The sequence below is a fragment of the Accipiter gentilis genome, chromosome 33, assembly GCF_929443795.1.
Source record: "Accipiter gentilis chromosome 33, bAccGen1.1, whole genome shotgun sequence".
Classification (NCBI taxonomy): Eukaryota; Metazoa; Chordata; class Aves; order Accipitriformes; family Accipitridae; genus Astur; species Astur gentilis.
Genome location: NC_064912.1, coordinates 7832758 through 7849375, shown reverse-complemented (window position 1 = coordinate 7849375; position 16618 = coordinate 7832758). Strand labels below are relative to the sequence as shown.

Genomic DNA, 16618 nt, shown 5'->3' with positions numbered 1-16618 from the left:
GTCCAACTGCCAGGAGCAGATTTGAGCTCATTTTCCCCAATACACCATGTTTTAGTATTTGCATCTTATAGTAAATCACAGTATTGTCTCCCACCTACGATACATAGCTTGCTTATTTCACAGTACAATGTGATTTAACTTCTTCCTAAGAAAGCTTCTGGACCAATGCCTAGTTTGAGAAATAACATTTCACAAGGAATGTATATTAACTTTAATTAATTCCTATAGATGGAGAGGCTAATTAACAAGAATCCGACTAATAACTCGGTTGGATTTAATCCATATACTGAACTGGCAACATGCACCAGACAAAGAGTCAGAAGGTGCAAGGATATATTTTGGGGAAGAAATCACACATGACAGGCACTTTCAAAGTGGTTCACAGACATTTTAAATGTTACCCGGCCACTCTCAACCCTTGGTCTTACCTACTTTCCATCAACTCTACAGGCTTCTTTTACGCTTGCTCTCTCATGCTATGTCTTTCCTGCATACACAATGCAAAAATACCTTGGCTATTTCAGGTTTCTGCTTAAGATTAGAACAACTGACATTCACATATGCACACCATTCTTCTTAACAAAAGCAAGCTTCTGCAAATTTTGCATTTCACTGTTATTGAATGTCCTTGTGCATCAAATCCAGCAACAGAACATGAAAGGGAAGGAAGTTTTCTTAGTAACACCATTTTTATTGCCAAGTTCCATTTACAAAGAAAGGTCTACTGTTCATTCTTGTCCAGGTTTTCAATAGCCATAACACATGATTAATGCCAGCAAATACAGACTCAGCTATAGAAATCTGGATTTCAGAAACATACACCAATATTTTCTAATTTCACTCCCTTCCCAGACACTTATTTACATTTTTCTTTAATTAACATAAGATATTGTCACATTTACTCCAAATGTCTAACATAACTTACATTAAATAATACTTATTGCCTGTAGAAATACATTTCAGTATTCAATTCACCTGTGTTTGGGCTTTTTTCCCATGTAAATGTAAGTGCATGTTTGAACTTTTTTTTTCTTTTTTTCAAATGAAGTACATTTCAGACACAACTTTATTGACATACATTTCATAGGAGGACAGTCCTTCATGTTCATTAAATGCTTTATGTAGTGTTTAAATCCCAGGTACATTCATTCTTCTAGAAAAATACATTTCCCCCTCTGCACTTAAAACAATCAAACTTACAAAATGGCTTAAAATGAAGTAAAAAGTTTGCAACAAAAATATCAACATACCTATTCACAAGTGGAGATGCCTGAAGTTATCCCCTAAAGTTTAAAATGCTTCCAGCAGGTCCCCTAGAGTTGTAATAATGTATTATTCAGTACTATTGCTGGGCAAAACAAAGCTCCTAGAAATTCTAATAGTCTATAAATTCACACACTTGAATCTATCCTCAATCCTTTGCGAAATTATCTTTGTGTTCATTGTAAATATTTCTGCCACAGTTAGTCCTTAAATACTCCCAAACACAAAGCCTCAAGACCTTCTCATCTCCTCATACATACTTATCAGATTGCAATTACTATGTCTTAAACTCACTGCAGTATGAGTACCCAAAACCAAAAGTAATGGACAACAAATGAAAAAAAATCTCATGTATATTAAGATTATGATCTTAAAAGAATCCTGGCAACACTATATACTAGTCTGAACCTTATTTAACTCTTAACTTTTGTCATCAACAAGTATTCTTTGTCATTACCTGCTTAAGCCCTTTGTAGTTTTTTTTTTTTTTTAATAAATGCACTCCACACATTTATTTATGCTAACAAGACAGTCACAACAATGACTCAAGTTTGTCCTTTTTGTATTAAGAACCAATGAATTCAAGTTAGCAAAACAATAAAATAGATACCACCACAGTGCACATTTATTAGACAAGCAAAATTAAGCTTTACATTTATAATACATTAATAAACATAAAATACATATTTTATAACATCTTGCAAAAGAAATAAAATCTGAGCAATGAGCAAATCTAAGAATTTGGGAAGATCAAAATAGGGAAAATTCTGTACAAATGTAATATAAAAATATGTTTCCATATGAAAGAACCTTCTGTTTGAGACTCAGTCCAGAACTACATCTCCTATGTCTGTTGCTGCTCAAAAAAATCCTGAGCAGCAGGAAAAAAACCCCCAAGCACTTCCCCCCTCCCACCCCCTAAAAACATCCCACCCTAGCAAGCCCTGCTTGAATCACTATCTGCTTTTCATAAACCAATAGGAGACAGTAAGAGTTATTATATGTTTCTAATTCATGCTGCAAATGTTGGGAAAAGTCAGAGCAACAGAGCAGGTGAACACAGAACCACTCCAAAGACTTCTAGATAATCGAAGTGCAGTGCCCTGGTTAGTGATATCCTAGGGTATCCAGTGATGGTTAAAAAGTGACATACCAAAAAACTCTTTCGAGAAGAATGACAGTAACAGTTGGAAGAGAATTTTTGACATATATTTAAATGTCTAACATTAGGTTGCCTGACAATAAGAAGACTCATCAAAGAGACTCATTATCTTTGAGGCAAAATGCCTACATCTCACTGATGCCCCCATCTGATGTCTCCTCACAAATCTTTGATTCAACTATAGGACTAAAACACTTAGTTTCCCAAACGACAGCTGCCTGTGCAATGCTATTTTAAAAGCAACTCCCCATTTAACTTTAGCTGGTTAGCAAATACAGTATCAGAATGTTTAGCATGGTGGGGTGTTTTTTTTTTTGAAGAGTACTAAGTGCAGTTTAGTGAAACTATTCATTAGGCTATTCTGTAGTTATTTACCTATACCATGTGCAGCTAAAAGAATGACGGATTACACTAGAGCACTGACAGCACCATGTGATTAAAGTGTTTACTTTTAAGAAGTGGCTTCATACTTATACATACAGTTTGACCTGCTTGTCTCATAGCTTACCTATGTCTTCAAGCATACAGTTTTAAGTTTAATTTACTACTAGTAAAAATGACACTCAATTGCAGGGGAATTATCGAATTCCCAGATTGCTTAAAGTAATCATCCCAGGCCACTTGCAATAAGTATGGAAATTATAGTCACTCATGTCTTGCTCCTTAATTAGGGGGGAAAAAAAAAAAAAAGCACAGTAATTTCAATCCTAAAGATTGCTGATTTTGCTATAAACTATTTTAACCATCACTTTTAAAATTCTACATACAAGAATACTTCAAATCCACAAAGGAACATTACTTCCCCCTGTACTCTGTCTCTACTGGGCAAAGGGTTCATATGAATCATTGGACATTGACTTAAACTCGGAATACTGAACTGGATTTGAGTCTTAAATTCTGGATACGGAAGAAGAGTTTTTAAATGTCACATACCTGTCCTTTAGCAACAATATTGCAAAAGAATAAATGAATTCTGAAAGATACTCCCAATTTTTCCTCATCAAGCGACTTCAAGGAAAATTCCAACCACGTTGTAAAGCAAAGAACGTTGAGGAGCTTCTTTAACACGTGTAATTTTATAACTTTTTTTTTAGGCTTATCTTAATTTAAGGAAGAGAAGTCAGAATTTTAGTTTATCATAAATTAGCAGTGGAGAATACAAACGAGCTCAGTCCTTATATTGTAATTCATGACTTCACGCACAAAATACAGCTTTTAGAATTAATATACGTGACCACATTTCTAATGAATTTGGTTTAATCCACACAGCTTGTAAAATGAAGTGCAGGAAGCTTAACCTTTGGTTTCTTTCCATATCAAAGAATTTCTGCAAAACAATTAATTTTTGCACACAAGTTTTACGCTGCAAGCATTACTTCCATATTGAAGCAGACATCAGAATTGGGCACTAATGCTTCCTCCCTCCCCTTCTTTATCAAATTACCAAGAGTATGCTGCCATTACTCTCTTCACAAATTACAAGCTTGAGTCTTGTTTATTGTTGTACACTGGATGACAGAAAAGCAAAGGGGACCAGCAAAAGGCAGTGAGACCAAACAGTGAAGGGAACACATAGTTCTGTTAAACACGTAATATAATAGTAAAATTTGATGAAATGAGACACATAGACCATAAAATAGCAAAGTAACATTCAGTATGTCTTGGCTTCTTTGGCTTCTCTTCTCAAAGCAAGAGAATTATAGAACTGTTTTATTTTAACAGAATCTGGCTGAAGATAGGCATAGCCTCTACAAACACTGAGAATTTAGCATCTCTCCAAAATTTTGGCATTAGCTGCTGCTCTCATTTGCAACTTGGTTTTTGGATTTGGTTAAAAAGAGTGATGTTACACTGACTCAAATGAACTTTTGTTTAGAAAAAAAATTACATTTGTGGCTGATGTGCTAATACTTTCTTGGTTGAGTTTCCTTTTTACAGTGAAAGGGGGATAAGGAAACAGCCCTTGAGTTTTTCTGATAAGGGAGAGATAGATACGATACTCTTCAAGGAATTGTAGATGAGTAACACTGTACTTGCAGAGATAAAAGACTGCTGATGACAGATTATTTCAGCATCTCTAAAGCTTTTACATTCTGAAGTCTCCTAATGCAGCATGTAGCACAGTCAAATTGTATACAGATATGCCTTAATATTTGAAGCAAACAAGTAAAAAATCAATTGCTTCTGTGGCATAACCATTCAGAAATTTAGGTTGGTCTGTACCAGTTGTACCATTTATATAACACCACAACATTGGTAGAGCTGGTGCAGTCAGAGCTTTCCTAGTGTAATTCTATCTTTACAGAGAGTTTTTGACAGAACTGCTGAAAGACATCCCACCTTACCACCCCTTGACCAGCAAGGCTCTACCAGCAGCAGACTAGACAGGAGACCCAGTCTTCTATTTTCCTAATAACAGTATCTCAGTCACTTCCTGTGAAGCTCTCAGTAGACAATTGGTCATGAGATTTAAAAGCCACTCAAAGGCAATGAACAGCACAATGTCAGCTTTCTTTCCTTTTGTCCCATTTCTTGTGTAGTACAGCTCAAGGGTGAGATTATGCATACCCATTGAAAAGACTCCCTGTGCACGGTCCTAATCTTGCTAGAACTGAATTTAAAATTAGATAAGATCAAGGTTTTCCTGTTTAAAATTAATTCTATTTAAGGGAATTCAGCGTGCACAGTGGCATTTTGTGTAATCTAGGTCAAGAGTTAAGGTTAACAACTAACATAAAATGCTTCCAAATTAAGTAAGGCATCATTTTTTATAATGATCTTCAGAATATTACTGGGGCTACAGTGTTACGCTGCAACATACTAGAGGAAGTCTAGACTGCAATCAGTTCAGCTAATAAAAGTTTATGTGGTCCTTGTGCCCACATTGCTACTGATGTCTAGGCTTGTTCAGGTACGTGTACATTAGCTGCAATAGTGACTGCAGTGTAAACTCACCCTAAGCATATGACCAAAATAAAAAGTAGGCTCTTACTCCAGCAATGCCAAATTCTCATCCAGTATCCATAGCAGTACTGAGGACACCTAACTCTCAGAATTTATTTAGAGTTTGCGCCACTCTGGAATGGTCAGAATATTGGTTAATACAATTTGAGACAAAGTAGAAGTCACAGGAAACTAGAAATCAACAAAACTGCATGCAAAAGCTAATAAGGGAAGAAAAAAAAAATGGCTAGCATTCAATAACAGACACCTTGTATACAAGTTTTACAAAGATTAAGTTATTATGTAAAGGAAAAGATGGAAAAAGCAAGCAAAGTTATACTTGCAGATTAGTCAAATCTCATACATAAACACAACATTTAAAATAAAATCACTTCAAGTGTTCCATCTGATAGCCAGGAATAGGTACAGTAAGAGACTGGGAAGTAGGTAAAAACTTTTCAGATTCACCTACTTGATATGAAATCAATTTAGCAGAGACAGATGAGGAAACAGATTGCACTGATGACTGAAATCACAATACCAAGTAAAGTAAATAGGAGTCTTCAATCTTTGAGTCAGAAAGCACTCAATGTTATGAGCAGACCAATAATGACAATCTGCTCATTTTACTATTAATTCAAATTAACACACATGGAATTTGATGAGAAATCTTGAATTCCATTCATGTTAAATTACATATCAAATCAGCAAAGAACATTCCAAATTTTAATCAACACTTTTCCAGTACTTTCTGTCAACTTGGTATCAGGATCTAGGAAGCAAAGTAAGGCAAGCACAAACTCAGAATCACTTTTATGTAGCAATGTTGTTTAACTGTGATACTATCCCAGATAGGAAAAAAACTACACAATACCTTTCCTTTTGAGTTTCAGAGTTGCAAAGGAATTATCAGTTAGATGTGGTGACCTTCTTCCTACATGAAGATGAAAAATTTGAAAAACTTCTTTAAACTGCTTCTGTCTGCTTCTAGAAGTTGTCCTTCAGTAGAAAGGATATCATCATTCCTTAGAGGTGTAGCAATTTGACTGTCAGAAGCGAACAAACAAGCTATGGCAATCTCTTAAAATATTTCACTTTCCTCTGTAGCTGGTTAAGCAAAGACTAAAGTAGTCTCAAAAATCCCTTATGTTAATTTGAATAAGCATTTATCATTGAATTTCAGGCTTTTACCTTTTAAAGAATTGTTTGATATATATCTTGCTTTGAATCAAACCTTGAAATAAATATTACACACGGAAAACACAATATTGAAGTCTGGAGCCCTATGAAGACAACACTGAAAGTGGCCAAGCCTGCTGGTATCATGCAGACCTCCAAAAGATGAATGAGATCAGGATTTAAAAAAAAGAAAAAAACAAACTGAAAAACACACCATGTCTCAAATGGAAATGTTATGTCTATACTACAGTATATAATTTTTTTCTGATGAATGGTATGTCTCCAGCTTCAGAAAAGTAACAATACAATATCCTGAAGCCAGGTATCCAAAAATTTCTTTGCTTTGCCATAATACTGTAGACCTTCTACAATTAACTTGGTTCCTGCAGCTGGAATTCTATAATAGAAAGAAAGTAGGTGCTCTGAAATACTTTCATGTTCTTGTATAACAGAAATTGCTAGGAAACAACCAGTCCAGATTCAAAAGTTGTTTTTTTTTCTTCTCCAGTTTAAATATGCTGAGCATCTGATGTTTACTCTAAAAGTTGCCCACATTCCCTTTCATCAGTGGGCCTCTTTCTTGTGGACCAGATGGCCTCTCAGGCTTCAACAAGTATCTGCACTCCCAAAGGAAAAACGACAAAGAATTTTGTTGCATTTGTTTCACTGTTTGTCACAGTCTGCAGGTTGGCTTTAGTCAGAACATTCTTCCTCCACCTCTTTCACCTTGCAAACTTCAGATCGCAAAGAGGACTGAGGAATGTAGCTGAATGTTCGAATACTGTGTGGATCAACCGGTGGCACCAGTGTAAGTGACTCTACACTTAGTGCATCTGTATTGTCATCTGTTATTAATGATATTGTGGGCTGCTGTGCAGGAATCAGGCTAGGAGACAGGTTTGCTGTTTCTATGTCACTGTTTTTTACAGCATTCTTGCTAGACTTTGAGACAGCTGAAAGAGTTTCATCAGTCAACATCATTTGACCAGAAATGGTCATCTGAGGCTGCTCTGGAGCTGAAGCATCATCTAATAAAAGAAAACACCAAGAAACAATCAATATTCAACTTAGTATGTACATTAAGCCTAACAGTATACTATTATTTATGAGTATTTAAGAATAATTGGGTGGAAAATGCAGTTCTGTGAAGCACTATGCTTACACGTTCACTTTTTAGTAATTAGAAATAAAAAAAATATTATGAAGGCATAACATAAAAAGCCAGCAGAAATCTGTTAAAATTAGGAACCAGAAAATTTTATACATTTAGTATTAGAATATGCAGCAATATCAGAAATATTCCTAGAGAGAGTAAACTGAGGGGAAGAATAAGAAAGCCTCTCCAGTATTTAGTATAAACTAAAATGAATAGCCACCCCATACCAGGAAGCTCTTTAGAAATAATAATAAAAAAAAAAAAGAACCCCTGTATAACTAGTTTTTGCCAAGAGGTGGCTGTTTCTCACAAAAATTGGGAAGTCATTCTCTCATTTCATTGTCTAGATTCACATTTAAGTGACACCTCAACCACAGAAAGCAGAACTATGGAAGAACAGGAAGGAGAATAATGTGCTTACTGTAACTGAAAGGTGCTGCAAAATAGGCCTGTTTTTATATAGGCTTGTGTTATGATTTTTTTGTGCTACTAAGCATGGAGCATACAACACAGATAAAATTGGGACTAAGTATTATATACCACAGAAAACTGATATGCTACTACACCTTCCCACACAATAAAAAAAGCAAACCCAAATACTTTAACAGGTATTTGTACCATCCTTTTGCCCCTTAAAATCCTAGCTATCAAGTAAAATGCTCATTTGGCTCAGATGGATAGTGAATGGAGGGGATGAGGCGATACAGCCTTATATGAGCAAGTATGCCCAGAAAAGTCAGGTTTTTTATTTCTTTTCAGACTAGAGTAATAGAATGCCATTAAAGTAGCAGGTATCCAGCTTCAAGACAGACCATTTTTAGACCTCTTGTAAGAAACAGCATGTGTTCAAGTGTACAGGCATCTGCAGAAAAGTCTACAAGGCAATGTAGTGAATACAGAAGCTAAGAATTAAGTTCTGTTTTTAATACACAGTGACCTTAGAAATATTTCAATTTCAATATGATTCCAATTAATCCTGTAAAAGAACAGAAAGCATGAACATAAGGCAAAAAAAAAAACCAAAAAAAAAAAGGAAGAAAAACAAAGCTGAGAATGGAATGGATGAGAGTAAGGTATCAGTGAGATAACAATAAGATTTTTTTTTTTTTTTTTTTTTTTTTTTACCTTTCTGGTAAGGTAACCCCAAACAATGGTGTATTCTCACTTCAGAAAACCACTCAATTTTACTTTTTGCTGAATTGGTGGCTAAAGCTTCTCACTTTAATAGAAACAAAATTTGTAGATTGTAAAAAAGTCTCCTTTTAAATAAAAGGGACATCACTGGTTATTTTTGAAAAATTCAGGACAGATTCAAAGTAACTCTGCAGATTCTACTTTTTAGTGTCAAGAAGCTTTAGTGAGAATGTAACGATTGATAACAGAGGAAGTTATGCAAGACTTGCATGGAAAATGAACTGCAAAAAACATTGAAATAAAGCCTCATTTCTCTGAATTCCAAGATAAATACTAACATTTCCATATGCACAAAACTGTGAGTCTTTTTGTGGTGATTTTACTTTCTGAATTTATAAAATCTTAAAAGAATACCAAACTTTCTTTGCCAAGATTATTTTTATCTTAATTATAGTACAAATATTCACCAAAATTCAGGATTCAAAACCTGAGACATTCTGGTAAATAAAGTATTATCAATCAATGGCATTCTGCTCAGGAATGTTATATACAGTACATTTCTATTGCAGTTCTGCTATTTCACTTCTGATTCTGCAGTTCATTTCTTAAATCATTCCTCCCCCTCTCCCAACAAAATATTAATATATTTTTCTCAATACTTTCGTTTACTGAAATCATGATAGATATACATATTCTTTTGTTATGCTCTATTGCCCTCAAGTAATTCCACATAGGATCTAAATTAATGTTAATGTGACTCCCTTAACACCAAAGAAAAAGAAAGTATTTGAAAAAAGTCTCCATTAAAAAAACAACCAACCAACCAAAAGTACTATCTGGAATCAGCAAGTCCAAATTTTCTATCCAAAAGTCTGAAAAAACATTCAGAAAGATAAAAATATCAAAAGATGTAAGCAGAACATAATCTGTCTCATATTTTAGCTGCAGTATTTATAAAGAATACAAAACTAGAGCTCTTCTATGCTTCCCTCCTGCTTCTATTTACTATTGATAGGAGTAAGTCTGTCTCCTCTACTTTAAATATTTCATTAGTCACTGTCATAGCTTCACTTCTGTTACTCTGTTACTGTATTTAAGGGTAGCACTGACAGGTTTCTGTAACCCAACACGGCATTACTGCCAAAATGGATAGGTATTTGCAAACTGCCACTAGTCCCTGCAGGGGCAGAAAGCAAATACCAGTACACAAAGTAGCGGTGGAGGGAGAATTTTTAACATTGTCTACACAAGGTCAACAGCTCTCACTACTGTTTTGCAATATAATATCCCTTCTGGACTAATACTTAACTAAAAATCTTACTCTTCAGTCACAGCTATTAAACTACAGCTGTGAAAGCAGTACTTACACCTTTGTGACCGAGCTCACAAATCCATAGGCTACTTGAGGTGTATAATTAGCTTGAAACTGCAACTGTAATCTTGTGCTATGTAAGTTTTTAAGCATTACAATCTCCCATATCTTTTGGATACAAGGATGGAGGAAAACAACCCTAGACTACAGATGGAGGTAACTAAATAGAAAATAGAATACAGAGGTCCAGCATCTTGGAATGAAAATTTGGTATATAAGAGGCATTATAGTGAAAAATCAGACCACCCACTTGATGAAAAAATTTTCACGTATAACACCTCCCAGTAAATTGAACAGTTGGCTTCAGGACAATAATTACTAATGAGAAAATCTTTGAGGCTCAAAATTTCAAAGCCTTTTGAAGTCATACTCAATTCACAGAAGGATCCAAGTATATAAATATGTATTTATGTATGATCTGAATTCTTAAAGTCTCTGAAACTGGAAAAAAACCAATTTGCAAAGATGCACTCTAGCTGAAAAAAAAGCTCAAGAAGGGATTATTACAAGAATGTCTGTCTCCAAAATCCAGATAGGTACACTAAGCTCTTGATTCAAGAGTTTCTAGGCACCCAGTATGTTTCGAGATTAAGCTCTCTAACCGTTATCTGGAATTTCTGTCTACATTGCACACAAAAATACTAACTGCTTTCAAAAAACCCCAAACTCCCAACACTTGCTTCCAGTTTGACTTTTGGATAGGAAGAGCAAAAACAATTGTAATTTTTACCTGAATAAAATCACCAGTCACTAAGATGTGCTCTACTCTTAAATATCAAAAAGTTAGCACCTAATACGGAAAAACAGCTTTTCTATTTACCTCTCCCCAGCCTCCATGTATTTAAGCAAGTGTGTTCTGGCAAAAAATATAAGCCAGATCTGCAACAAAACCATGGAGAGCGAAGTCGGTTTCTTAAAACAGTTGCGATGTTAACATTTAGTTCCAAGAAACAACCCCCCCCACATACCCTCAAATTTAAGTACCAAACAAGGTTTGAAGACAGGGTGTCATTTTGCAAGTTTTTTGGTATTATTAGCGCTCTCTGGCTGCGGTGGCTTCAGCAACCTTAGATGTTTTTCAGCATTTCTATAACGCGACCAAGATTATCATTACAGCAAAAAAAATCCAAACCAAATCACTCAACTTCTGTTATATTAACTTGTGTTAAGGATGATTATTAGTGAAAGAAGATAGAAAAGAACAGGAAAAGGAAAGAATGAATATCATCTACAGAGAAGTGTCCTAAGCTTTACAGCAACATACTATGAAAGCATAATAAAAATATAAATAACAGGACATTAAGTGAAAAGACGCAAAGTAAATCTATAAAGATGAAAAAGGCTGTTTATATAATAATAACAGAGTAAAATATCTTCATGCCATGATAGTAAAAAAAAAAAAAAAAAGAAATTAATTAGGTACAAGTTAAAACAGGTTATAGAAATACAAAGATAGTCTGAAGTGTATTTCCATCTTTTTTGCATCTGCTTCCCTTCCTCAGCTCCTCAGGCAATTAAACAGTCTATAAAGCCATCTGCCTGAGTTTGATAATCATGGAAATAATTAAGCTTGTGCCATCACAGTCTAAGGACAGTCTTATGCTGAATGCTTGTCCATTTTATCCAAGTTACAAATAGGTTTCTTGCTGCTAGCCAAGTACCTGCATTACTGTCCACTCAGGAGCCTGTGCTTACTAAATTCCACTACTGCCATGGCTGCCCCTGTGCAAATGAAGACATAGCTGCTTTGAAGCTGGAGGCTTGATAGCAGAATTTCCATATTTGGCAAGAGAGCCAAAAAAGATGGGAGAAACTGCAGATAAGGCTTTCAGAAACAGCTAATTATTGCTTTACAATTCTCCCCCAAAAACAGTAGAGACAAATATTTAGGATGCTTTCTTCAGTTTCCTACCTCACTGTCATTGCTGTCACAGCAGGGAAACCAAATACGTTCTATTAACTGTTACGGGCTTTTGAAAGCTTATGCAGGAACCTGCCTGAATTGATATTGCGCGAGTTTCTGTTGCAGCTGCTGCTTGAAGACCTAAACCCAGTGTCCACCGTGACTGTCAGCCTCCGACAGACTAAACACCCGCCGACGTCCTTTCCTGCCAGACCTTACTAGAGGAAAACACAGCGATATATCATACGAAGGCTTTAACAATGAAACAAGGAAGGGAAACTGGAATGAAGACAAAGGATAAATGTTAGAGTAGCAACAAGAATAAGTGACAAGGACACATCCATAACTGCTGGTATCTTGAATACAATTTGACACCACACCAAGAGTCTTGTAAGTTTGGGAAATACTTCTGAAGCTGGAAATAAGCAAGTTTAACTGAATTTAATTCTTTGCTTACCTATCTGGAAATGTTCATAATACAGTTTGGGCTATGTCTGGCAATACCAACAGCATTTACCCTGAGGAGGGACTAGAAGGCATTTATTTGCATTACAATCTACTCACATGCTTTAAAAATCTTGAGAGAAGCTGTTTATCACAAATTCTGGTGACATAGAATTATTCTGATTTCCACCAGCCATAAATTATAAAAGAGGGGCACTACTGGGCAGGTGACAATACTTCAGACTATTCGGCCCTACTATTCTACGATATGAAACTGAAGTATTAGATTTGGTTTATAATAAAGCCAGAGTGTTTTAAAAGATAGCAGCAGTTCAGATGATGATGCTTGGTGCACAGAAAGTTTCTAGAAAAGAAACTTTCTAGGAACAAAAGTACTTCCTCACCTAGTTAGAAAATTACTAGCATCACAGAACAGAAGAGATCAAATCACATTTACATTACTGATTATAGAGGGGAGAGACAGGGATGGTTTCAGTAAGATGGCAGGCACTGCTCTTGCAGGCTCTCCATGCTTGATAATCATCCCTTCCTTGGAATATATAAATTTTATTTTACAGACTGGAATCCAATATATTCTCTGCAATAAGGGACAGCTCTTTGTACTTATTTTAGACCTTTTAGCATCAATATCTGCCAGAAATGTGAAATACAGCAAGTGGCAGAGAAGATCAATGCCTTCTGAAGTTCTCGATATCCATTGCTCCAATGTAAACACTTTCTTAAGTGTTGAAGTCAATTGCATTTTAAAGCTTAAGACAACTTAAAAAGTGATAAAATACAACACAGATGACATTACACATACATAATTCTGGAAGACTGCTAACTTACAGTAAGAGAACTTCTTTATCTTAATCTTTGGCATATATAAAAATAAGCACTTTAAAGAAGTGCATGGTTCCAGCAAGTGTAGCTAAGAAGAGACTGTATTCTAAGCTCAGAAGCTTGATGATTAAAATCTGCCCAGCAAGAGAACATTTTTATCTTATGCATAGCAACACTTCAAACGGACATTAAAAAAAAAAATAAATCCTGTAAATACAAATAAAAAACCCAACCTGATAGCAGCATTTGCAGAACCTGATACTGCTTTTCCTGTCTTGCTAGGGATTCTGCTTTCTTTAAGGGACGACTTCTGCTTTTTCAAATTTAAGGAATGGACATCTTGTAAAGGACTAAGCTTAATTCCCAAATACTGCAAATGGGGGAGCTGCTAGGCTTTAAAGTATCTGTGCCAGGAAGTATTGTGACAATTATTAGGCAGGATAGCTGATAAAAGTCAGGAATACTAAGAGTTTATTTTACTCATGACAAAGCAGTTAATGGCATGATTTTTCTCTTACAATGACTGAAACATGCACAGCAGTCATGATTTCATGTAAATTCAGTTAACCTCCCTCCTCACATTAAGATACTGTCTGCTTGTTTGATGCAGGTAGGAGTAATAACAAGTAAAGTATTTTTACAAAACACCAAATTAAATTGATTTTTTTCCTGTGATGTATTTTTGAAAGCTCTTTTACTGTTTAATGGTTAATATATACTCTATATTGTGAACACTGTTTTCTCTCAACTAACAATTACATAATTTGTCTTTATTTTGTTCTTATCTATCACTGTTTTATGAAAAACGTTAGTGCGTATGTTGCAAATCTTCTTTCCTAAAACAACTCTGTGAAGATTACAAGTACCATCTCAAATATATCAAACTCTGAACAGTTTGACCTTGTCAACAGACAGTAGCTTAGGACACTATAATCACAACTTTACAGTAGAAACAACTGTTGTGGTTTAAGATGTTGCTCTTAAGGAAAGCAGTTGAGGTAGTCGAAGTCTGCGTACACATCTCCCCTTTATCTTGTCTGGCCTTCTTGACTGAAGTTCCTGAGCAACCTAGCATGTTCTTCAGGGGCAACAACCTGAGCAGTTGCCAGAACAAAGAGGGGAGCAAGGAAGGAGGGAGGGACAGCATGTATGTGTGCTTGTGTGAGTGTGTTTAAAATTGAATGGGAAATGAGAAGGGAGATTCAAATGTGACAGATGGTGGTAGCATTCAAGTGCTACCTTGGGGCATAAACCAGATCTTGGTAACTGCTTGCTGTTCATCAGCTACTTGTTACTTCCTCCTTGAAGGAGCCACTTCACATCATGCAAAGCCTCCTCTTCTGCTTCACAGCAGAGTAAGGCAGTTTAGTTTCAATTGTCCTCAAGAGGTTAGGGGAAAATCACATTGGTTTACATTGAAGTTGGTGAATACCAACAATTATTTCTGTAACTTAGCCGAGTGGTCAGTGAGACCTGATATAACACAGACAGTGGTCAAGACGCTATCACTTACTTCAGCAGTCTACTTCTGTTCATGCAGAAGCCTACAGAACAGCTATCTGGACATACCAAACAGAAAATCTCTTTCATCATCATGGTCCTGGCAACAGTCTCCAGTATAGATCACAGTTACATATAAATACTATAAAAGGGAGAACATTCATGAGAACATTCATTACAAACTTGCAGTAAATGGTCAAATCAGTAAATGCAGAAACTTGTTCCCAGGAATAGACAACAGTATTGATCCAACACAGAAGATCAGCAAAAAAGTGTCAAAGCTCCCTGGGTTGGAAAAAACCTTTCCCACAACCCCACTCCCCAAAGACCCAGCTCCAGGGATTTCAGAATCCTCTCTAGTCTATACTAAGCACCTATAGACACCGTCAGCAACTCAGCTGTAACTATTAAAACATTACTTGTTCATTATTGGCTGCAACTACATTAGCAGTTTGGTTCAGACCAATAGAGCAGATTTGAAGAATTATGTACACTTCCTGCTTTAGTCTGATTTTAGGAACAGTTTTGGTGCATTAATGAGATTCTTTCATAAGGAAACCAAACTATAAGATATGCTGCAACTATGCACCAAACACACTTCAAATATTAATAGCAACATACATCTGAACTAATAATTAGTCCTTCAGACAATCACATACATGGCAGGGATGCTTGGTCCTAAAGTCAGAGTAAATATGGTCCACAGCAAAATACCTAAGCCACATGCAGATTAGATGCATGCACCTCAGTACAAACTGTTGATTGTCCTATTGCACTGAATTACCTGCTCATGCACATACAGTCACTATCTTCCTCTTTGTTACTGCTCTCTGAGCAAAGTTAGCAGAACAAAATCCAGGACTTGATCTCAAAAGTCATCCCTGAAGCAGGTTAATGCAAGCTGCTGACTTAGGACTGAAGTAGCTGACACAGATTCTCACATTCATTTCCACTGACTTTGCTGAAGGTTGCCATGCTCACAGTCGTAGGGCACAGAATTGTATCCTCACAACTAGATTTGCTAAAGCATCTACATCAGTGTGCCTAGATCTGTGCAAAAACCCAACACCCACCCAAAGACTTTTCCTGCATGACAAGTGGCATTTTGAACATACTTTATGATTAAGCCACAATGAAGGTCATACTAAGTGTGGACCGTTCATGCAACCTAACTGGTAAAGTGCAGACTAAACCCAGGCATTTAAAAAAAACTTTCCTCTGTTTTTCAGTTTGTTGGGTTTGGTTTTTTTTGTTTTAGTGGTTGGTTGTGTGGGTGGTTTGTGGTTTTTTTTGGGGGGGTGGGGGGGGTGGACACAGGGAGGAGTTTCGGGGGTTTTTGGTTGTTTTTATGTCTTCTTTTTCTTTTTTGAAACCAACGAGCAGCCTCCTGTCATGAGGCTTTTTAAATTGCAGGAAAAATAAACAGAATTTTATGTTATACAAATGCCACCATACCGTGTAAGTAGATTTTAATTTTGTTAACTACAGTCCATGATTATTCTTCAATACGGCACTATCTTTTTATGCTAAATAAGAAGCTATGTGCTCTGGATCTACTCAGTTTTTCATAGAAGTCAGATTACATGCACTTGAAAGACCTCAGTTTTAAACATGTAGTATAGTCTTGCTTGGTATTTCTGTGAACTAGCATGCTGCTTACAGCAACAAAAATAATTCAGATTTTTTTATTTTCCTTTACTGCAGTTTCTCTTAGTCACT

At 35.9% G+C, this 16618-nt stretch overlaps 1 protein-coding gene across 6 annotated transcripts in view; it reads right to left on the bottom strand.

Annotated features, from left to right (window-relative positions):
• Nucleotides 1-670: 670 nt before the first annotated feature.
• Nucleotides 671-16618, bottom strand: part of CLEC16A (C-type lectin domain containing 16A) — a 97281-nt gene continuing 81333 nt past the window's right edge. For 2 of the 6 annotated variants that reach the window (XM_049791079.1, XM_049791080.1), the window contains one exon: nucleotides 671-7575. In XM_049791079.1, the coding sequence (XP_049647036.1) occupies nucleotides 7241-7575 (335 nt within the window). In that variant the 3' untranslated portion in view covers nucleotides 671-7240. Of the gene's footprint in view, nucleotides 7576-8828; nucleotides 8923-12121; nucleotides 12331-16618 lie in introns of all 6 variants that reach the window. The other 4 variants (XM_049791085.1, XM_049791081.1, XR_007504522.1 and 1 more) reach the window with 4 other exon arrangements.